The 23,053-nt window shown below is 54.0% G+C and overlaps 1 protein-coding gene across 1 annotated transcript; it reads left to right on the top strand.

Moving 5' to 3' along the window:
• Positions 1–362: 362 nt before the first annotated feature.
• Positions 363–3,754, top strand: DAND5 (DAN domain BMP antagonist family member 5). Its single transcript, XM_010361617.1, has 2 exons — positions 363–702; positions 3,369–3,754. Exons 1-2 carry the CDS (start codon positions 379–381, stop codon positions 3,612–3,614), a joined length of 570 nt encoding a protein of 189 aa, XP_010359919.1. The 5' UTR covers positions 363–378; the 3' UTR covers positions 3,615–3,754.
• The last annotated feature ends 19,299 nt before the right edge of the window (positions 3,755–23,053 follow it).

The raw sequence follows: 23,053 nt of genomic DNA, 5'->3' as shown, positions 1-23,053 counted from the left end.
GCAAAAGTGTGCTTTTGCGAATTGGAGAATCGGGGTCCCAGGACTGGAAAGTCAGCTGCCCAGGGGCTTCAGGCATTGTGTGTCTCGGCCCTTGGCCCCAGACCTGTCTTTCCTGGTCCCCATAGCTCTCACACAGCAGGACCAGCCCCCATGTCTCTCAGCAAGTTGGGAGGGAGTGTGGGAACCCAGCCGGTCTGAGTTTACTCTCCTCCCCCGCTGTGGGTCTATAGAAATGCCTCCCAGGCTATTCAGGAGGGGCCAAGAGATTAAAAGGAGGTTCAGAGGGCTCAGATGCCACTCACCAGACAGCAGGGTCAACTGCTAGTGACCTTGAGCCCAGTCCTGGACGGACAGACAGACGGACGCACAGAGAAGCAGATGCTCCTTGGCCAGCTAACCACTCTTCTGTGCCTGCTTAGCGGGGCCCTGCCTACAGGCTCAGGGAGGCCTGAACCCCAGGCTATCAGACCTCAGTCCTGGGCTGCAGCCAATCAGACCTGGGCTCTGGGCCCAGGGGCCCCGCCCCCACTGGTGCCAGCTCCTGCTCTTAGGAGCTGGAAGGCCTTCTTGGGCCTGCAGAAAGCCAGGCAGCTGGGGATGGGTAGGCTGCAGCGTGGGCAGGACGAGGTGGCTGCTGTGACTCTGCCACTGAACCCTCAGGAAGTGACCCAGGGGATGTGTAAGGCTGTGCCCTTTGTTCAGGTGAGTGTGTAGGTGTGGGGAGGAGAGGGTTGGGTCTCACCATTGGCAGAAGGCACAGGCCGTGGCCCCAGACAGATTTGGGTTCAAGTCCTGTATCCTCCACCTGAATGTCTCCGTGCCTCAGTTTCCTCCCTTATAAAATGGGACCCAAGCCTCTCCCACCTGGGCAGATGCAGTTGCCTCTATCCTGGTCTCCTTGATTCCACTATCGTGCCCCTCTCCACCCCCAAGCCTGGTTTTCCACTCAGCAGCCAGAGGGCGCCTGTGAACACCAGAGTCAGATCTGGTTCCTCCTTCGGCTAGAACCCATGGCTCCCACTTTACTCAGAACAAAAGGCCAAGTCCTTCCCACAGCCCACAAATTTTTGTACTGTCTGATCCTGTTACCTCTCTGATTTCACCTCCTCCCACTCTCTCCCTCACTTACTTTGCTTCTACACATCAGCCTTCTTTTCCTCAGACACCAACTTTCTGTTTTTTTAGACATGGGAGTCTCGCTATGTTGCGCAAGCTAGTCTTGAGCTTCTCGCCTCAAGCAATCCTTCCACCTCAGCCTCCTGAGTTCCAGGTGTGAGCCCCCATCTCCTGCTTGATATACCAACTTTTTTTTTTTCAAGACAGAGTCTCACTCTGTCACCCAGACTAGAGGGCAGTAGTATAATCTTGGCTCACTGTAACCTCCACCTCCTGGGCTCAAGTGATTCCCGTGCCTTAGCCTCCCAAGTAGCTGAGATTACAAATATGCATTACCATGTCCGGCTAATTTTTGTACTTTTAGTAGAGATGAGGGTTGGCCATGTTGGCCAGGTTAGTCTCGAACTCCTGACCTCAGGTGATCCGACTGCCTCGGCCCCCCAAAGTGCTGGGATTACAGGTGTGAGCCACCGCACCAGGCCGGTGAGAAGTCTCTTATGAGGAAGGTGGCTCAGGATTTAAGCAGAGAAGGACCAGGATTTGGGGGAGAGATGATAGATCCACTTGGAGGGGATCATAGGAGGAACAAACATGCATTGAGCACCTACTTTGTGCCAGGCAGTGGGCTAAGGGCTTTCTGTTGGATGCTTCCAGGCTCCTGTAATATTGCTGTCCCTTACACCTAGGGGTACTAGTTGGCTTCCTACTGGTACCATCACCAGGCCACCTTGTCATCATGTCCTGCTTGGCTTTTCTTTACTCTTCTTTTATTGTTTATTTATTTATTTTTTTGAGATGGAGTCTCGCTCTGTTGCCCAGGCTGGAGTGCAATGGGGCGATCTTGGCTCACTGCAACCTCTGCCTCCCGGGTTCAAGTGATTCTCCTGCCTCAGCCTCCCGAGTAGCTGGTATTATAGGCACATGCCACCACGCCCAGCTAATTTCTGTATTTTTAGTAGAGATGGGGTTTCGCCATGTTGGTCAGGCTGGTCTCAAACTCCTGACCTCATGATCCACCTGCCTCTGCCTCCCAAAGTGCTGGCATTACAGGCGTGAACCACCGCACCCAGCCTTCTTTTCTTTTCATGTTTTTGTTTTTTTTGAGACAGAGTCTCACTCTGTCGCCTAGGCTGGAGTACGGTGGTGCAATCTTGGCTCACTACACCCCCATCTGCTGGATTCAAGCAATTCTCCTGCCTCGGCCTCCTGAGTAGCTGGGATCACAGGTGCCTGCCACCATGCTCAGCTAATTTCTGTATTTTTAGTAGAGGCGGGGTTTCACCATGTTGGCCAGGATGGTCTTGAATTCCTGACCTCAAATTATCCACTCACCTCGGCCTCCCAAAGTGCCAGGATTACAGGCATGACCCACTGCACCTGGCATCTTCATGGTTTTTGTTAGAGACAGGGTCTTACTCTGTTGCCCAGGCTAGAGTACAGTGGTGTGATCATAGCTCACTGCAGACTTGAAATGCTAGGATCAAGCAATCCTGCTGCCTCAGCCTTCTGAGTAGCTAGGCCTACAGGTGCACAACATTAGCCTAGCTAATTTTTTTTTTAAATTTCCTTGTAGAGACAGGGTCTCACTATATTGCCCAGGCTGGCCTCAAGCCACTACATCCAGTCCTTGGCTTTCAAACCCCTAGGTAACTAATTCCCTGAATTAGTCCTCTTTGTTGAAAGGCCTAAAGTGATTTCTTCTTTTTCTCATTTAATTAATTTATTTGTTTATTTATTTTGGAGACAGAGTCTCGCTCTGTCACCCAAGCTAGAGTGTAATTGTGATCTCGGCTCGCTGCAACCTCCGCCTCCCAGGTTCAAGCAATTCTCCTGTCTCAGCCTCCCATGTAACTGGGATTACAGGTGTGCGCGCCCAAGCCCGGCTAAGTTTTGTATTTTCAGTAGAGACGGGTTTTGCCATATTGGCCAGGCTGGTCTCAAACTCCTGGCCTGAAGTGATCCGCCCACCTCAGCTTCCCAAAATGCTGGGATTACAGGCGTGAGCCACCGCGCCTGACTGTCCTTGTTGAATTTCAGTCATTTTACAGGTGAGGAAACCTGAAAAGATCAGAGAGGCTAAGTAATTTGCCCCATGTCTCAGCCAAGAGATGGCAGAGTCAGGATTTGAACCCAGGCAACCTGGCTGCAGCATCCATACCTGTCAAGGTGGGGTGGAAGTGGACAGGTGATTATCCTCACCGCTCTGGCCCCAAACTCCACCCCCCTGACCGTCTCCATGCCTCCGGCCCCAGGTGTTCTCCCGGCCCGGCTGCTCAGCCACGCGCCTCCGAAATCGCTTCTGCTTTGGTCATTGCTCCTCTCTCTACATCCCTGGCTCGGACCCCACCCCACTAGTCCTGTGCAACAGCTGTATGCCTGCTCGCAAACATTCGGCACCTGTGGTGCTGTGGTGTCACACTGGCAGCTCAGCCTCCCGTCGACGGGTGAAGATAACCACCGTGCTGATTGAGGGGTGTCATTGCAGCCCGAAAGCATGAACTGAGCATCGTGGATAGCTGCACGGAGACACGCACCTTGGAGAGATGAGGGGAGACGGACCAAGAAAGACGTGGACCTGGATGATGTACTCTGGGTCAAGAGACCAGGGATGCAGGGTTAGGCAGACAGGTCCCCAGAGTCCTCACCCTGCTCCCCAGACACTAGACACCGTGCCCGTCCTGGAGTTGCACCACTGATAGTCACAGCACACACTGATTGACAACTCACTTTTTTTTTTTTTTTTTTTTTGAGACAGAGTCTTGCTCTGTCACCTAGGCTGGAGTGAAGTGGCTTGATCTCGGCTCACTGCAACCTCCGCCTCCTGGGTTCCAGCAATTCTCCAGCCTCAGCCTCCCAAGTAGCTGGGATTAACAGGTGCTCACCATCACACCCGGCTAATTTTTGTATTTTTAGTAGAGATGGGATTTCCCCATGTTGGCCAGGCTGGTCTCAAACTCCTGACCTCAAGTGATCTGCCCCGCTTGGCCTCCCAAAGTGCAGGATTACAGGCATAAGCCACCACACCTGGCCAACCACTGACTGTTTACCAGGCCCCGTGCTAGGCATTTGACACATACTAACTCTTGTAATCCTTATAGCAGCTCAATGGGATAGTGGCTAACATCACCCCATTTTACAGATGAGACAACCAAGGCCCTGAGTGGCGAAGCCACTCACCCAGAGTCACACCACAGTAAGCAGCACAGCCAGGATTCAAATCCACTCTTTTTTTTTTTTTTTTTTTTGGACAGAGTCTCTCTCTGTCACCCAGGCTGGAGTGCAATGGCACGATCTCGGCTCACTGCAACCTCCACTTCCGGGGCTCAAGCAATTCTCCTGCCTCAGCCTCCCAAGTAGCTGGGACTACAGGTACCCACCACCATGCCCAGCTAATTTTTGTATTTTTAGTAGAGACTAGGTTTCACCATATTGACCTGGCTGGTCTTAAACTCCTGGCCTCAGGTGATCTGCCTGCCTTGGCCTCCCAAAGTGCTGGGATCAAATCCACTGTTAATCACTAGGCTGAACCATCATCTCTTATACAATGAGGTCAAAGACACTCCCAGCTGCAGGGAGGGCAGATGGCCCCACCCAGACCAGGAGACACAGCGATGACCTTGTCCTCAGGACACCAAAAAAGAAAAACAACAACAAAAAACCCAAACCAAAAACGCAAACCAAAGCAGGCAGACAGCTGCTGGGGGAAATCCTGGGGCCCTTGAGACAGAGGCAGGGCCCTCGTGTTCCCAGCTGCCTCTTGCCTTGACAGTGGTTGCTGTGCCCCTCTCAGACCCCCCCACCTGAGTCTCCACACAGCCCCACGCCTGGCGTGGCATTCCACAGAAACCATAAAGGTTGGCTGAGTCCAGCTGTCTATATGTGCATATGTTTGTTCCTCCAACTGGGGTTCCCTGTGAGTGGGTGGCCCCATGACAGGGTGTGGGCATCTGAGTGCTCCCTCCCCAGCTGGGGCTCAGGGTCTTCGGCGGGCGAGGGCGGCCTGGCTTTGGGCGGCTGGAACCAGGACCCTGGCAGATGGGCCTGTCTGGCACAGACGCAGGGACATGTGGCGTTGTCAGTGTTGCCTCCAAATGCCCCCCGGAGCGTGGGGCGGGGAGCCGGCCGGGCCCTTCTCAGCCCTCTTCCTGCCTCAGGAAGGAAGGCCCCAGGTGAGGGGAGCAGGAGGGGACCCGAGGAAACAGATGGACCAGTGGGGCGTGGGAGCCTGAGACCCCTGACCTCGCAGGCCTCACAGAGAGATGGGAACAGGCCAGGCAGGCAGCTCCCAAGGCCCCTTGCTCGAAGGGCCCTGTAGGGGAGGGTCATGAAGGGCTCTAGGGGGGCTGCCCCCTCCCTGTTCCCTCTAGAGTTCTGTGCCAAACCCCAGACAGTGTCCGAGTGGGCAGCTCAGCTCTGGCACCATGGGCAAACCCCCCTCCGGTGGGCATGAGGCGTTTGCCTTCCCTCCCTCTGCTGTGCCCACCTCCTGCCAGCCAGGGGAGCCAGCTGGGAACCTTGGTGCCAGGGGAGCTCCCAGAGTCCCTGCCCCCTCCCGGGCAGTGCCAGCCGGCCCCCACCCCGCCCCCCAGGCCCAGTAATGGGTGGGTAATGAGTGCTAGGGGAGCGGGGAAGGGGCAGGGGATGCAGGTGCCACAGGCGCTGGCACGGGGGCCGCTAATCAGGTTTGCCAACGCCATCTGTCACCGCACGAGCATCTGGGGCTCAAGGTGACCCTGTCACCCTCAGTTACAATTATGAGTTTGGCATCTGTATTAAAGCCCGCCAGCCGGCCAGGCCGGGGAGGACTGGGGTGGGCATGGGGTTGTGCGTTGAGCCCCATCCCTAGGGTCCCCTTCCCAGGGGCTGCGTGGCTGCCAAAGTGTGGAGCTTCTTAGGGGACTGTATCTGTGTGTGCACACCCATCCCAGTATCTACAATTCTTTAAGTGGGTCTGGGTGCAGGGCTGGAAATCATACGTTTGTGTATGTCTCCGTGGTGGCTGTGTGTCTAGTTTGGTGGGATGACTGGGGGCGGAGCACTGAGATTTTGTGGGTGCACAGATGTTCATGCATCTGCATGCTGGACAAGAATGTATGGAGGGAGGTGTGTCTGGTTGATGGTGTGTCTTTTTTCTTTTATTGTTAGTATTAATTATTATTATTTGAGTCAGGGTCTTGCCCTGTCACCCAGGCTGGAGTGCAGTGGAGTGATCATGGCCCGATCCCTGCAGCCTCAAACTCCTGGGCTCAAGTGATCCTCCCTCCTCAGCCTCCCGAGTAGCTGGGGCTACAGGCTCAAGCCAGCACACCCAGCTAATTTTATTTTTTTGTGGAGACAGGGTCTCACTATGTTGCCCAGGCTGGTCTCAAACTCCTGGGCTCAAGCCATCCTTCTGCTTTAGCCTCCCAAAGTGCTGGGATTATAGGCATGAGCCACCACACCCAGCCTGATGGTGTGTGAGCGTGTGTGTGTGCGTGTAAATACACAGGGGTAGGTTGGGAGGGGGGTATCAGCTGGGAGACGCTATGTGCGGTACTGCTGAGCTCCTCAGCTATCCCTTTGTTTCTATCTTCACAAAATCCTGCTACCTGTATGTGATCTGGAGGGCTCTGAGGACGGCTTAAGAATCTGGATTTTGGCCGGGCAAGGAGTCTCACACCTGTAATCCCAGCACTTTGGGAGGCTGAGGCAGGTGGATTGATTGAGCTCACAAGTTGCGACCACCCTGGCCAAAATGGCGAAACTATGTCTCCACAAAAATATATTAAAAAGTAGCTGGGGTCCAGGCGCAGTGGCTCATGCCTGTAATCCCAGCACTTTGGGAGGCTGAGGTGGGTGGATGACCTGAGGTCAGGAGTTCAAGACCAGCCTGGCCAACATGGCAAAACCCCATCTCTACTAAAAATACAAAAATTAGCCAGGTGTGGTGGTGCATGCCTGTAATCCCAGCTACTTGGGAGGCTTGAACCCAGGAGGTAGAGGTTGCAGTGAGCTGAGAGTGCGACACTGCACTCCAGCCTGAGTGACAGAGAGCAAGACTCCATCTCAAAAAAAAAAAAAAAAAAAAAAAATTAGCTGGGCGTGGTGGTGTGTACCTGGAACCCCAGCTACTCAGGAGGCTGAGGTGGGAGAATGGCTTCAGTGTGGGAGGCAGAGGTTGCAGTGAGCCACTGCACACTCCAGCCTGCCTGGGCGATAGAGCCAGACCTTGTCTCAAAAAAAAAAAAAAAAAAAAAAAAAAACTCTCAAAGGCTTTTTTTGCCCCTGGGAGGAGGCAGGGACTCTGGGGGCCCCCCTGGCACCAAGGTTCCCAGCTGGCTTCCCTGGCTGGCAGGAGGTGGGCACAGAGCCTTTGGACTGTGCTTTTGGATTCTAAATTCTTGGAGCTAGATTCTGGGCCTGGTGGATTCTAGTTTTGAATAATAGGATCTAGATTTTTGGAATCTAAATCCTGGAGTATGGTTTCAGTGACACCATCATAGTTCCCTGCAGCCTCAGACATGTGCCACTACGACCAGCTAATTTTTATTTTTTTATTATTATTATTTTTTGAGACGGAGTCTCGCTCTGTCACCCAGGCTGGAGTGCAGTGGCGTGATCTCGGCTCACTGCAAGCTCCGCCTCCCGGGTTCACGCCATTCTCCTGCCTCAGCCTCCCGCGTAGCTGGGACTACAGGCGCCCACCACCATGCCTGGCTAATTTTTTGTATTTTTAGTAGAGATGGGGTTTCACCGTGTTAACCAGGATGGTCTCGATCTCCTGACCTCATGATCCGCCCGCCTCGGCCTCCCAAAGTGCTGGGATTACAGGCATGAGCCACCGCACCTGGCTTACGCCCAGCTAATTTTTAAGTTTTTTGTAGAGACAAAGTCTTGCTATGTTGCCCATGGTGTCCCAAACTCCTGGCATGAAGTGCTCCTCACACCTTGGCCTCCCGAAATGCTGAGATTATAGCTGTGAGCCACTGTGCCTGGCTGAGTTCTTGGATCTGGAGTGTAGATCATGGTATGATTGGAATCTTTTTTTTTTTTTTAGATAGAGTCTTGCTCTTTTGCCCAGGCTGGAGGGCAGTGGCGCAATCTCAGCTCTCTGTTGCCCAGGCTGGAGAGCAGTGGCGCAATCTCAGCTCACTGCAAGCTCCACCTCCCGGGCTCAAGCGATTCTCCTGCCTCAGCCTCCTGAGTAGCTAGGATTACAGGCGCCCACTACCACACCTGGCTAATTTTTATATTTTCAGTAGAGACAGGATTCACCATGTTGGTCAGGCTGGTCTCGAACTCCTGACTTCAAATGATCTGCCTGCCTTGGTCTCCCAAAGTGCTGGGATTACAGGCGGGAGCCACTGCGCCCGGTCTGGTATGATTGGACTCTAGATGCTGATCCTGTGTCCTGGCATCTGGATTACCAGCTCTTAGTTCTTTATCTGTGTTCCTGCTTCTGGACTCCAAGTCTCTGGGCCTGTGTGCTCTGTGTCCTCTCTGTCCACAGTTTCAAGCTCAGCAACTGGGCGGCTACCTGTCATCCCTCATAGATGGGTGCAGAGACCACCTATGGCCACCAGGGGACACCCTTGGCCTACATTTGATCCAAGCTGCCCGACTGGAGGAGGAATCTGGGACCACTGTGGCCCAGTTGGACTCAACCTTTTCAGGGGGACCAGGGGCTGGACATCACTTCCCTCCCCTTCCATCCCACTAGGACCTGAAATCTGTCAGCCCCCACTGACTCAAACGTGGAGAATTCGACTGAGCACCCCAACACCGTTCTGAACAGGACTGTGGGACAAGGTGCCTGCCCAGTGAGTAGGTCAGACCCAGGGTTGACGGCACGCGTGTCCATGAGGGTGACAATGAGTGTCTGAAAACATGTGTCCAGGTGTGAAGGCGAGGGGTGCACTGTTCATCAGGAGTGGCCACATATGATAGCATTGCTAAGAAGTGTGAGCCTAGGAGGCGCGGTGGCTCAGGCCTGTTGTCCTGGCACATAAGAAAGTGAGGCCCGAGGCCGGGCGCGGTGGCTCACGCCTGTAATCTCAGAACTTTGGGAGGCCAAGGCGGGCGGATCACAAGGTCAGGAGTTCAAGAGCAGCCTGACCAACATGGTGAAACCCCATCTCTACTAAAAATGCAAAAATTAGCCTGTCGTGGTGGCTCGTGCCTGTAATCCCAGCTACTCGGGAGGCTGGGGTATGAGAATTGCTTGAACCCGGGAGGCAAAGGTTTCAGTGAGCCGAGATAGTGCCATTGCACTCCAGCCTGGGCAACAAGAGCAAGACTCCGTCTCAAAAAAAAAAAAAAAAGAAAAGAGAAGGCGAGACCAGGCGTTCGAGCCCTCATCTAAGTAACAACAACAACATAAATGTCAACCTGTTTGTTGGATGGTGTGTGACCACCACTCATTGCATTCACATGTCTGACAAGGTCCTCATGAGACAGTGCACCTACACGCTTGTGTCTGTAACTGGGAGATGTCACCAGGAGCACCTGTATGAATCCGTGTCATATTCATGTATCTGCATCTATGATTGTGTCACTAGGCATCTATAGGTATCCATAGGTATGACTGGGACCATCTAGGGGAGGTGTCACTGGGTGACAGTGTCCTGGAGTGTCAGAAACAGTGTCCTGGCTGGATGCGGTGGCTCACACCTGTAATCCCAGCATTTTGGGAAGCTGAGGTGGGCGGATCACCTGAGGTCGGGGGTTCAAGACCAGCCTGGCCAACATGGTGAAACGGTGTCTCTAGTAAAAATACAAAAATTAGCCAGGTGTGGTGGTGTGTGCCTGTAATCCCAGCTACTAGGGAAGCTGAGGTGGGAGAATTGCTTGAACCTGGGAGGCAGAGGTTGCAGTGAGCTGAGATCATGCCATTGCACTCCAGCCTGGGTGACAGAGCGAGATTCTGTCTCAAAAAAAAAAAAAAAAAAAAGGAAAAGAAAAGAAAGAAGCAGTGTCCCAGTACTTTGGGAGGCCAAGGTGGGAGGATCATTTGAGCCTAGGAGTTCAAGACCAGCCTGGGCAACATAGCAAGACCTTGTCTCTACAAACAATTTTAAAAATTAGCTGGGCATGGTGGTATGCACCTGTAGTCCCAGCTATTCAGGAGGCTGAAGTGGGAGGATCACTTGAGCCCAGGAGTTCGAGGCTGCAGTGAGCTGTGATTGTGCCACTGCACTCCAGGCTGGGTGCCAGAGAAATACTTTGTTTCAAAAATAAATAAATATGGCTGGACACGGTGGCTCATGCCTGTAATTCCAGCACTTTGGGAGGCTAAGATGGGCAGATCACCTGAGGTCAGGAGTTTGAGACCAGCCTGGCCAACATGGCAAAACCTGGTCTCTACCAAAAATACAAAAATTAACCAGGTGTTGTGGCAGGTGCCTATAATTCCTATAATTCCAGCTACTCGGGAGGCTGAGGCAGGACAATCGTTTGAACCCAGAAGGCAGAGGTTGCAGTGAGCCGAGATCACGCCACTGCACTCCAACTTGGGTGACAGAGCAAGACTCCATCTCAAAATAAATAAATAAATAAATAAAAAATAAAAAAAATAAAGAAGCAGCGTTCTTGAAGGCTGAGCCTCTGTGTCACTGGTGTCTTATCAGCGGCTGTGTGAAGGTGTGTAGGACAGAGGGTATGTTTTCTGAGAGTATGAAACCAGGGTGAGTGGAAGGAGCAGGTGGGACCAGAGACTGTCAGAGCAGGGAGCTGGGCTTGTCTCCAAGTTTCTCTCCTTCATTCCTCACATCTGGGTATATCTCACCCTCCATCTTGCTATGTCTTTTTTTCTCCCTTGGGACAGGGTCTGGCTCTGTCACCCAGGCTAGAGTGCAGTGGTGCGTTCATGTGTCACTGCAGCCTCAAACTCCTGGGCTCAAGTGATCCTCCCACTTCAGCTGTAGCTGGGGCTACAGGTGCAGGCCACCATGCTTGGCTAATTAAAAAAAATTTTTTCCCTCCCTCCCTCCCTCCCTCCCTTCCTTCTTTCCTTCCTTCCTTCCTTCCTTTCTTTTTTTGTGAGATAGCATCTCACTCTTATTGCCCTGGCTGGAGTGCAATGGTGCAATCTTGGCTCACTGCAACCTCCGACTCCAGGTTCAAGCGATTCTCCTGCCTCAGTCTTCCGAGTAGCTGGAATTACAGGCACATGCCACCACACCCGGCTAATGTTTTGTATTTTTAGTAGAGATGGGGTTTTGCCATGTTGGCCAGGCTGGTCTCGAACGCCTGACCTCAAGTGATCCACCTGCCTTGACCTCCCAAAGTGCTGGGATTACAGGCAGTGAGCCACTGTGCCCAGCCCTTAGCATGTTTTTTATAGAGATGAGGTCTTACCATGTTGTCCAGGCTGGTCTCAAACTTCTAGGCTCAAGCATTCCACACATCTTGGCCTTTCAGAGTGGGGATTACAGGTGTGAGCCATCACACCTGGCTGCTATGTCTTTCTATGGCTGGGTGTCCTCCCAACTCTCAGCACTTCTTTGTCTGGGGATCCCCATTCCCCTGACTTTTTTTTCTTTTTTTGAGACAGGGTCTCACTCTGTCGCCCAGGCTGGAGTGCAGTGGTGTGATCTTGGCTCACTGCAACTTTGCCTCCCAGGCTCAAACGATTCTCCTGCCTCAGCCTCCCGAGTAGCTTGGATCACAGGTGTCCACCACTACTGCCTGGCTAATTATTGTATTTTTAGTAGAGACAGGGTTTCACCATGTTGGTCAGGCTACTCTTGAACTCCTGACCTCAAATGATCCACCCGCCTCGGCCTCCCAAAGTGCTGGGATTACAGGCATCAGCCACCGTACCCAATCCCCCATCCCTTGATTTCTCCCATTGCCAGGCACAGCACACCAGGCAAGGAGGGTCCGGGGTATTGGCTGACTGGTCCTGTCCTGTCTGCCACCCAGCCCTTCCTCTCCCATCTTGCTCCCGGGCTCTGCCTCTCCGTGGTCTTCTCCCTCCACCCATCCTTCCTCGTTGGTGTGTTTCTCTCCACCTTTCAGGTCTCTCCCATCTGTTTCTGCCTCTTGGATTCCCCATCTCTGTCTCTATTTCCCCACAAATTTTTTTTTTTTTTTTTTTTTTTTTTTTTTTTTGAGACGGAGTCTCGCTCTGTTGCCCAGGCTGGAGTGCAGTGGCCGGATCTCAGCTCACTGCAAGCTCCGCCTCCCGGGTTTACGCCATTCTCCTGCCTCAGCCTCCCAAGTAGCTGGGACTACAGGCACCCGCCAACTTGCCCGGCTAGTTTTTTGTATTTTTTAGTAGAGACGGGGTTTCGCCGTGTTAGCCAGGATGGTCTCGATCTCCTGACCTCGCGATCCACCCGTCTCGGCCTCCCAAAGTGCTGGGATTACAGGCTTGAGCCACCGCGCCCGGCCTTTTTTTTTTTTTTGAGACAGAGTCTCACTCTGTCACCTAGGCTGGAGTGTAGTGGTGTGATCTCGGCTCACTGCAACCTCCACCTTCTGGGTTCAAGTGATTCTCTGGCCTCAGCGTCATGAGTAGCTGGGATTACAGGCACGTGCCATCATGCCCAGCTAATTTTTGTATTTTTAGTAGATACGGGGTTTCACCATATCGGTCAGGCTGGTCTTGAACTCCTGACCTCGTGATGCGCCTGCCTCGGCCTCCCAAAGTGCTGGGATTACAGGCGTGAGCCACCGTGCCTGGCCAGTCTTGTCCTGTTTATGTCTGTTTCCATCTCCTTTTCTCCCATTTTTTCCCTGTCTCTCTCATCTCCCTATCTCTCCTCCTTTTTTCTCTTGTTTATTTATTTATTTATTTTTTGAGATGGAGTCTCATTCTGTCACCCAGGCCGGAGTGCAGTGGCGTCATCTCGGCTCACTGCAGCCTCCACCTCCCAGGTTCAAGCAATTCTCGTCCCCCAGCCTCCCGAGTACCTGGAATTACGGGCATGCACCACCACACCCAGCTAATTTTTGTATTTTTAGTAGAGATGGGGGTTTCTCCATGCTGGCCAGCCTGGTCTCAAACTCCTGACCACAAATGATCTGCCCACCTCGGCCTCCCAAAGTGCTGGGATTACAGGCATGAGCCCCCATGCTCGGCCTCCTCTCTCCCTTTATCTTTGTCTCTTCCTGTCTTTTTTCTCTCCCAGTGTCTCCTTATCTGCCTCTCCCTGCCTAGTCTCCCTGTCTCTCTCCATCTCTCCGTCCCGGCATCTCTTCTCTCATCCTGTCTCTCCCACCTTTTTTCCCTCCATTTCTCTGTCTCTCAGTCTCTCCAGCTCTTCCCGTGTCTCTGTCTCTCCCCATCTCTATCTCTCCCTACCCAGTCCCCATGTCTCTCCATCTCCCTGTCTCCCCATCTCTTCTCTCTCCCCATCTCTCTCATCTCTTTCTCTCTTTCTTTCCCTTCTTTCCTCTCTCTCTCTTTCTGACGCAGTCTCACTCTGTCACCAGGCTGGAGTGTAGTGGGGCGATGTCAGCTTACTGCAACCTCTGCCTCCCGGGTTCAACCGATTTTCCGGCTTCAGCCTCCGGAATAGTTGGGACTACAGGCGCGCACCACCACCCCTGGCTAATTTTTTCTATTTTGGTAGAGACAGGGTTTCATCATGTTGGGCAGGATGGTCTCGATCTCCTGACCTCGTGATCCGCCCGTCTCGGCCTCCCAAAGTGCTGGGATTACAGTGCGCCTGGCCTCTCTCATCTGTTTTCCCATCTCTCTGTCTCTCAATCTCTCCAGCTTTCTCTGGCTCTCCCAGTGTCTTTTCATGTCTCCCCATCTCTGTCTCCCCATCAGGTCTCCCTATCTCTCTGGTTTCTCTGGGTCTCCCATCTCTGGTCTCTCCCTGTCTCTCTTTTTTCTCTCCCCATTTCTGTGTCTCTCCCCGTCTCCGTCTCTCTCATCTCTGGTCTCTCCCTGTCTCTCCTGGTTTTTTCTCTCCCCATTTCTCTGTCTCTCCCCATCCTGGTCTCCCCGTCTCTGTCGGCCCGGGTGGGTCCGGGTGGGTCCGGGACGGCCCGGGCGCCGCGGCGAACAATGCCCTATTCACGCGGGCCGCCAGCGCCATGGCAACGCGCCCGCCCCGCCCTCCCTGCGCGCGGGCCGCGCGTGCCAAGAGGATGCCATGGTTACGTCAGGCGCGTGCCCGTCGCGCGCGCCGCCATCCCGCGCGCTCTTGCAGGGAGGGGCCAGGCCAGCAGGGGGCGCGCGGCAGTAGCCTCTGCCCGGAGTCAGAAGGGGCGGTCCTCCCCGCTTCAAGGGGCCTTCAGCTGCTTAGTGCCTCAGTTTCCCCATCTGTAAAACGGGGGCGATGGGCAGAGCGATATCAGAGTGTGAAAGAGAGAAGGAGGAAGGGAGAAAGGGGAAGGAGAAGGCGGTGCTCCTTGGGGATGGTTGTGTGTCTGAGTTCGCATGAGTCAGTGGGTATATGTGTGTGTGAATTTGTGGGTCCATGTTTGTGCGCTTGTGTGGGTGTTTTATGAGAAGTTGAGAAGTGGTTGGTTGTAATTTGGGGGTGACTTGGGGCCTCATGCGTTTGGAAGTGTGTGTGTATTTGCATACCTGTGTGTGATGGTGTTAGCCGGTGTCATTTGTGTGTGACAGTGTGTCCGTGTGTTTGTGGTCCTGTGATTGTGCACCCCATGTTTGCCTGTCTGGTGTGTGTTTATAGTGGGTGTCTGTGGTTTGGGTGTGGTTGTGGGTTCGGGGAACTGTGTCCCATGTTTGCATGCCTGGGGCGTCTGTGTGTGTGTGTGTGGTGGGTGTCTGTAATGTGGGTATGGTTGTGAGTTCATGTAACTGAGCCCCATGTTTGCATGTCTGTTGTGTGTGTGTGTGTGTGTATGATGGGTGTCTGTGGTTTGGGTGTGGTTGTATGGTTGTGAGTTCATGTGACTGTGTGTGTACCATGTTTGCATGTCTAGAGTGTGTGTGTATGTTGTGGGTGTCTATGGTTTGGATGTGGTGTGTGTGGCTGTGTTTGCATGCCTGGTGTGTGTGTGTGTGTGTATGGGTGTATGTGTGTCTGTGATGGTGGATGGCTGTGTTTTGGGTGTGATTGTAAGTTTCTGTGAATGTTGTTTGCGTGTCAGGGGGTCTGTGTTCACAAACTCACATGTGCTCATGTGTGGAATTAGGTGTGAGTTCTGAGGACTTCGGGGGCCTGGCCGAGTCTCCCTCCCCCACCTGGGGGCCTCCTGGCATGGAAGGGGGTGACCAGCTGCCTGGGACCTCCGACTCCCCACAGGTTCAGGAGAGCCCCAGCTGATGAATATTCATGAGGTGGGGGGGCTGGCACCCACTGCCAACAGCTGCGTGTCCATTAGTCCCCCTCCCTGCTCTGCCTGTACTGACTGAAAAGGGGAGGGGGGTGTCGGCGTGTGTCTGTCCCTGTTTCCAAGACTCGGGGGCGGGGGTGTCCTAGGGACAATCGTGGGGGCCCAGTCAGCATGCCTGGCTGCTTGTGTGGACGGCTAAGGGGCTGTCTCAATGTTGTGACAGGCACTGGGAGAGTGACTGTTGTGTGACAGGTTGTCCTTGTAATCGTGGTGAGGCTGTCACCCACGGTTGCATTGTAGCTCCTCGGTCCGGGGACTGTGGGCGTTGTGTGGCAGTGTGAGTGAGATGTGTACCTGTCACCTGCAACAGGGATACTGTGTGTGCTATTAGAGTGACTGTGACCAGTGGTCTGTACCTACTGGCTGCCTGCTCTGTGACACTGTGACGAGGGTGTGTTATTGTGCTATTGGAATAACTGGGTTGGTTCAAACTTTGATCAAGGGACAGCTGCAGTCTGCACCCTGGGGAGGCAGTGGTCAGTGCTGCTTTTCCTCCTTGTGACCGGGTGGGGTGGTGACTTCGTGTGGCCACGTGGCTAGCACAGCTGCAGGGACATGCGGACTGAGTATGTCAGTGTGCCTCTGCTGGCCAGTGTGACGTTAATGTGTTGTGAGGGTCAGAGTGTCGGGGTTCCTGTGAGGATGTATGAGACCGTGCAGCTGAGGTGTGTGTCACCAGAATTGTCAAGGGTGTGACCGTAGTTCTTCATGTGACAGAGTGGCCGAGGGTGTGATGGTGTTGCTGTGCAGGTGACACTGTGGCAGTGACTGCATGGATCTTTGTGTGGTTGAAGGTGTGACAGTGATTGTGTTTGATGATCTGAACCAAAGGGCTTATGACTGTCGTACCCCCACTTCCAGGCTGCACAGGGAGCCGGGTGCTGGAGTGAGTGGGCTCCTAGCATGGGATTGGCAGCTGCCTCGCCAGGGGCCGCACGTCAGCCTGAGACAGGGACACCTGGAGATCCGACGCCAGCTGGGGCACAGAACCTAGTCCCTCCGTCTTCCCCTCCATGGGCTGGGTTTGGAGGAGTGGCCTCTAGATGCAGCTGGGACCAGCAGGGGCTGGGATGGGATGTGCTTCTCTGGTCTAGGGGACTCTGGCCTCTGGCTGGGTGGCCCTGGAGGCCCCAGGTTCCCAGCATACGTGGCTTGGCCAGGAACTCAGTGTGGCCGACTCACCCGCTCTGATACCCACACCCTGGGAAGGCTGAGCATTGCTGGCGGCCCCAGCGGCAGCGCACAGAGGCTCCATTCAGGAGCCAGGGCCAGGTTTCCAGGGCGGGTGGGTCTCTGGCTGGCCCGTTGCAAATGAAATGTTTCCCCAACTCCTTCCCTTTCGTCTCCAGATGAGCGACAGCTACAGGAGGCCCTGCCCAGGCTGTGCTGCCTGGGCAAGTGTGAGTGTGTGTCTGTGTTTCCCTGTGTGTGTGCATGATCTAGATATCTTTGTATGACTTTTGTTTCTTTTTTCTTTTTATTCAAGACGGAGTCTCACTCTGTCACCCAGGCTGGAGTGCAGTGGTGCGATCTCGGTTCACTGCAACCTCCGCCTCCCGGGTTCAAGTGATTCTCCTGCCTCAGCCTCACGGGTAGCTGGGATTGCAGGTGTGTGCCACCATGCCCTGCTAGCTTTTGTATTTTTAGTAGAGATGGGGTTTTGCCATGTTGGCTAGGCTGGTCTCAAACCCCTGACCTCAGGTGATCTGCCCGTCTCAGCCTCCCAAAGTGCTGGGATTACAGGTGTGAGCCACCGCGCCCGGGCTGTTTCTTTTTTTGAGATAGGGTCTCACTCTGTTGCCCAGGCTGGAATGCTCACTGCAGTCTCAACCTCCCGGGCTCAAGTGACCCTCCCACCTGATTAGCTGGCACCACAGATGCACACTCCATGCCTGGAAAATTTATAAATTTTTTGTAGAGACAGGATCTCACTATGTTGCCCAGGCTAGTCTCAAACTCCTGGGCTCAAGCGATCCATCCGCCTCAGCCTCCCGAAGTGCTGCGATTATAGGCGTGAGCCACCGTGCCTGGCCTTTGAGTGACGTTTTGTGTGCTACATCTGTGGATGATTTTGAGAGCATCAATGTGTGTGACCCATTGGGTACGTGCAGTCCTGTGTGAGATTTTTGTGAACCTGTGTGACTTAGGGTGGCCTGTGTGTACCTGTGGAACTGGGCTCAGTGTGAGATTCTGGGAGTCCATGTGACTGTGTGTGTCTGTGTGTGTCTTTGCAATTTGGTGTATTATCTGGGTCTCTATGGGGATCTGTGTGATGGTGAAGATCTTTGTGTGTATGACCTGGCTGTCACTCTGTGTGTGGCTATGGGAAGGTCGGAAGGTCTGTGTGGGGTTGTTGGCGTGACCGTGTGTGTTTGTATGTCTGTGTGATATTCTAGATGGGTGTGTGACGGTATCTGGGTGACCCTGTGTCTGTGTGTCGTTGTGGATTTTATCTGTGGGAACAGAGGAGGAGAGGAAAAGAGGGGAGGGGAGAGGGAAGGAGAAGGGGTTGTATTTCTGTGTGTCTGAGTGTGCCTGTGTATGTTTGGGTGCCCCTGAGTGAGTGTGATAGTTAGAGTCTGGTGCCTGCATCCACGTGTGTAGTGTGGTTGTGGGTGCCCCTCGAGGTATGCTTTAGGAGCAACGACCTGTAACTCCCCAGACTGAGTCCCTAATAGGGGCTTCTAGATCACCCTGGAAGGTGGACAGTGAGTTCAAGGCTAGGCCCCCAGGCCCAGGGCACAGATCATGCCTACCATGCTAAGTACGGGGGCATCAGGCCCTCTTGGTGGGAGTGGGGATCCAGGTCCTACTGGGGGTGCCTAGAGCACCCTCTTCTCCCAGCTTGGCAGCACCCATGGCCTGGCTCCCTGCCTATGCTACATGCCAGATGTTTGCCCACCTCACCCAAGAGCCCTGCTTGGTTGCCAAGCAGCCCTGGAGCCTCACATTGCCCGGCCCCACCTTCTGTGCCCTGGAATGTGGCTGCCAGAGCCCAGATGTTCAGCCCTTCCCCCACCCACACCCACACTGCCCGCAGCATCCTGGCCAGGTAGTGCCATGGGCCTGGCTTCCACTTCCCGCTCCTCCTCCTCCCCCAACGCACCTGCATGGTAGGAACACACCTGCTGCCAGCCACAGCCAGGTGGGCAGCCCGGCAGGGAGGAATGTGGGGGATTCCAGCTGTGGCATGCCAGCTGTGCCCAGCCCCCTGGCAGCACCCTCCTCCTGTGAGATTTCTTGAAGGCCAGGTGTACCCTAATACTTGGGCTCTGGGGAGCGGGGGGACAGGGAGGGGCAGCACTGCCCTCTCTGGCAGTCTCTCTGCTTTCCCATAAATTCTTCCCATTTGCAGTTGTGGAGGGGAGCCGAGCGAGGGAGTGTGTGTGTGTGTGTGTGTGTGTGTGTGTGAGTGCAGGAGGCTGCTGTCAGTGTAGAGGAGGGGTGCTGAGTGTGGGGAAAGAACTCTGAATGAGGATGTGTGTGTAAGTGAGAGAGTGAGTGTCTTGTCTGTGTGTGGATGTGGTGTGAGGGTTGTGTTTGAATCCAAGAAAGAGTGTGGCGTGTACATGGGAGGGTATTATGGGAGGAGTGTGTGTGTACAAATGGAAGTATGTGTGTTAAGTGTGTTGTGTGTGAATGCAGGGGTAAGTTGTGTGTGTGAATGAATAAGGAAATAGGTGTTTTGGCATGATATCGAGTGTGACAGTCTGTGACTGTGTGTGTGAAGGATGTGTATGTGTGCACCTTTGGAAGGCTGGTGTCCTGTGTGTATGAATGGAAGGACAAGTTTGTGTGTGTGAAGGATGAATGTTGTGTGGGTGTGAATGGTGTGTTGTGTGTGTAAAAATGAAGGAGAGATGGCCGGACGTGGTGGCTCACGCCTGTAATCCCTGTACTTTGGGAGGCTGAGGTGGGCGGATCACAAGGTCAGGAGATCGAGACCATCCTGGCTAACATGGTGAAACCCTGTCTCTACTAAAAATACAAAAACAAAATTAGCTGGGCGTGGTGGTGGGTGCCTGTAGTCCCAGCTGCTTGGGAGGCTGAGGCTGGAGAATGGCATGAACCCAGGAGGCGGAGCTTGCAGTAAGCCAAGATCGCACCACCGCACTCCAGCCTGGGTGACAGAGCGAGACTCCGTCTCATAAAAAAGAAAAAAAAAAAAAAAAAAAAGGCCGGGTGCAGTGGCTCACGCCTGTAATCCCAGCACTTTGGGAGGCCGAGGCAGGCGGATCACGAGATCAGTAGATTGAGACCATCCTGTCTAACATGGTGAAACCCCATCTCGGGCTGGGCGTGGTGGCTCACGCCTGTAATCCTAGCACTTTGGGAGGCCGAGGTGGGCGGATCACCTGAGGTGGGGAGCGAGACCAGCCTGACCAACATGGAGAAACCCTGTTGCTACTAAAAATACAAAATTAGCTGGGTATGGTGGTGCATCCCTGTAATCTCAGCTACTTGAAAGGCTGAGGCAGGAGAATCGTTTGAACCCAGGAGGCAGAGGTTGTGGTGAGCGGAGATCGTGCCATTGCACTCCAGTCTGGGCAACAACAGTGAAACTCTGTCTCAAAAAAAAAAAAAAAAAAAAGGAAACCCTGTCTCTCTCTTTTTTTTTTTTTTTTGATACGGAGTCTCGCTCTGTCGCCCAGGCTGGAGTGCAGTGGCCGGATCTCAGCTCACTGCAAGCTCCGCCTCCCGGGTTTACGCCATTCTCCTGCCTCAGCCTCCCGAGTAGCTGGGACTACAGGTGCCACCACCTCGCCCGGCTAGTTTTTGTATTTTTTAGTAGAGACGGGGTTTCACCGTGTTCGCCAGGATGGTCTCGAACTCCTGACCTCATGATCCGCCCGTCTCGGCCTCCCAAAGTGCTGGGATTACAGGCTTGAGCCACCGTGCCCGGCCAGGAAACCCTGTCTCTACTAAAGATAAAAAAAATCAGCCAGGTGTGGTGGCACACGCCTGTAGTCCCAGCTACTCAGGAGGGTGAGATAGGAGAATAACTTGAACCCAGGAGGCGGGACTTGCAGTGAGCCAAGATCGCACCACTGCGCTCCAGCTTGGGTGACACAGTGAGACTCAGTCTCAAAAAAAAAAAAAAAGTAGGAGAGATATGTGTGTGGATGAAGGCTGGGTGTTGTGTATGTGTGGATGAAGGCTGGGTGTTGTGTGTGTATGTATGGAAGGCTGGGTGTGTGTGTGTGTGTATGGAAGAATGGGTGTCATGTGTGCATATGGAAGACTGGGTATCATGTGTACGTATGGAAGGCTGGGTGTCGTGTGTGTGCATATGGAAGGCTGGGTGTCGTGTGTGTACGTATGGAAGGCTGGGTGTCGTGTGTGTGCGTATGGAAGGCTGGGTGTCGTGTGTGTGCGTATGGAAGGCTGGGTGTCGTGTGTGCGTGATGAAGGATGGGTATTGTGTGTGTGCGTGATGAAGGATGGGTGTGTGTGTGTGCGTATGGAAGGATGGGTATTGTGTGTGTGAGATGAAGGATGGGCATTGTGTATGCATATGGAAGGCTGGGTGTTGTGTATGTGCTTATGGAAGGCTGAATGTTGTGTGTGTGGATGAAGGATGGGTGTTGTGCATGTGGGTCAGTGAAAGCTGAGTGTGTGCATGTGTGTCAATGAAGGATGCTGTGTGTGTGAAGAATGGGTGTTGTGCATACATGTCAGTGAAGGATGGGTGTTGTGCGTGTGGATGAAGGATGAGTGTTGTGTATGTGAATTAAGGATAGGTGTATGTGTGAACAAAGGATGGGTGCTGTGTGTGTGGATGAAGGCTGGGTGTTATTTGTGTGGGTGAAGGATAGGCATCGTGTGTGTGGATGAAGTATGAGTGTTTTGTGTGTGTGGATGAAGGCTGGGCGTTGTGTGTGTGAATGAAGGATGGGTGTTTTGTGTGTGGGTATGGAAGACTGAGTGTTGTGTGTGTGGATGAAGGATAGGCGCTTTGTGTGTGGATGAAGGATGGGCATTGTGTGTGGGGGTAAGGAAGGCTGGGTGTTGTGTGTGTGGATAAAGGCTGGGTGTTGTGTGTGTGTATGAAGGATGGGTGTTGTGTGTGTGTATGAAGGATGGGTGTTGTAGGTGTGTGTATGAAGGATGGGTGTTGTGTGTGTGTGAAGGATGGGTGTTGTGTATGTATGGAAGGCTGGGTGTTGTATGTATGGAAGGATGGGTGTTGTGTGTGTGTATATGAAGGATGGGTGTTGTGTGTGGGGGTATGGAAGCCTGGATGTATGTGTGGATGAAGGCATGATGTTGTGTGTGTGAATGAACGATAAGCGCTTTGTGTGTGGATGAAAGATGGGCATTGCGCGTGTGGATGAGGGCTGGGCGTTGCGCGTATGGATGAAGGCTGGGCGTTGCGCGTGTGGATGAAGGCTGGGCGTTGTGGGTGTGGATGAAGGCTGGGCGTTGCGCGTGTGGATGAAGGCTGGGCGTTGCGCGTGTGGATGAAGGCTGGGTGTTGTGCGTGTGGATGAAGGCTGGGCATGGTGTGTGCAGTGGGGCTGGGTTGATGGTTCAAGCAGAGCCTAGGTCTGGGTCAGGTGTAAGAACCAGGAAGGCCATGAGGGACCATCAGCCCAGGAGCCTGGGGCCTGGGGGCTGGTGGTCAGGGCTGGAGCACAGGCTGAAAGGTGGGGTAGGACAGCTGGAGTTGGGGATTTCTGAGCCATGTGCCCCCTCACAGCCATTTGCAGGGGGTGGGCAGGGTCTGCCTGGCTCTCAAGATCCTCCAAGTCCCCAGCTCCATGAAGGGTCTCACACCTCCCTGGGCCTTTCCCACAGTTTCCCTCTCAGTCCCCCCACAGACCCACACTAATCTGCTGTCCCCTTCACCCAGGCCCTCCAGATTCCCCAGACATTGCCTCTGCTCCTTTCTACAGTCACCCAAGCCCACGCCCCGCCTCCATCCCCCATCACTCCCTGAAAGCCCACATGTCCCAACTCCTTCTCCCAGACATCCCAGCCTCTCTAGGGCCCCTCAAAGGCCCCCAGACCCTTTTCCGTTCATTCCCCCTGCCTCTTCCAGCTCCCCTACCCTCCCTACCCTTGGACCCCCAATCTGTCCTCTACCCCTTTCCAGAACCATCCATTCAGGGCCCCAGCCCCCTTGATCCCCAAATCCCTTCCTGGCCCTTCCCCCAGCCCCTTACCGCTCCCAGCCCCCCATGGGGCCCCGCCCCTTCCCCTCTGCGCCCCTGCTCCGCTTCCAACTCCTCCCCCACCCGCACCTCGGAGTCCCCTTCTCCGCCCTGCCCCTCGGAGCCCCCTCCCCCTTCTGGGGCAGCGGTGGTGTGGAGGCAGGCAGCCGCAGCCGTCCTGAAACTTTAAACGGTGTTAAAAGTTTCTGTTTACGAGAAACCCTTGAATTTTTAAGGACGTATCGATTCCCTGCTCCACAGCCTTGCCTTGGTGGCGGTGTGGCGGCCTCAGGCACAGTGGGGAGGCCCAGACCTGGTGGGAGCCCGGGGTCCGAGGCCCCCAAGCACGAATAACAGACACACACATACCCAGACACATCCTTGGGCACACAGGGACACGATTCCTGATACACACACACACACACACAGCTGGTCACACACAGACATGGCCTAACACACACATATCAGGACACACAGAGACC

The sequence above is a fragment of the Rhinopithecus roxellana genome, chromosome 8, assembly GCF_007565055.1.
Source record: "Rhinopithecus roxellana isolate Shanxi Qingling chromosome 8, ASM756505v1, whole genome shotgun sequence".
Taxonomy (NCBI): domain Eukaryota; kingdom Metazoa; phylum Chordata; class Mammalia; order Primates; family Cercopithecidae; genus Rhinopithecus; species Rhinopithecus roxellana.
The sequence above is the reverse complement of the archived record's forward strand: the minus strand, read 5'-3'. Positions and strand labels throughout refer to the sequence as shown.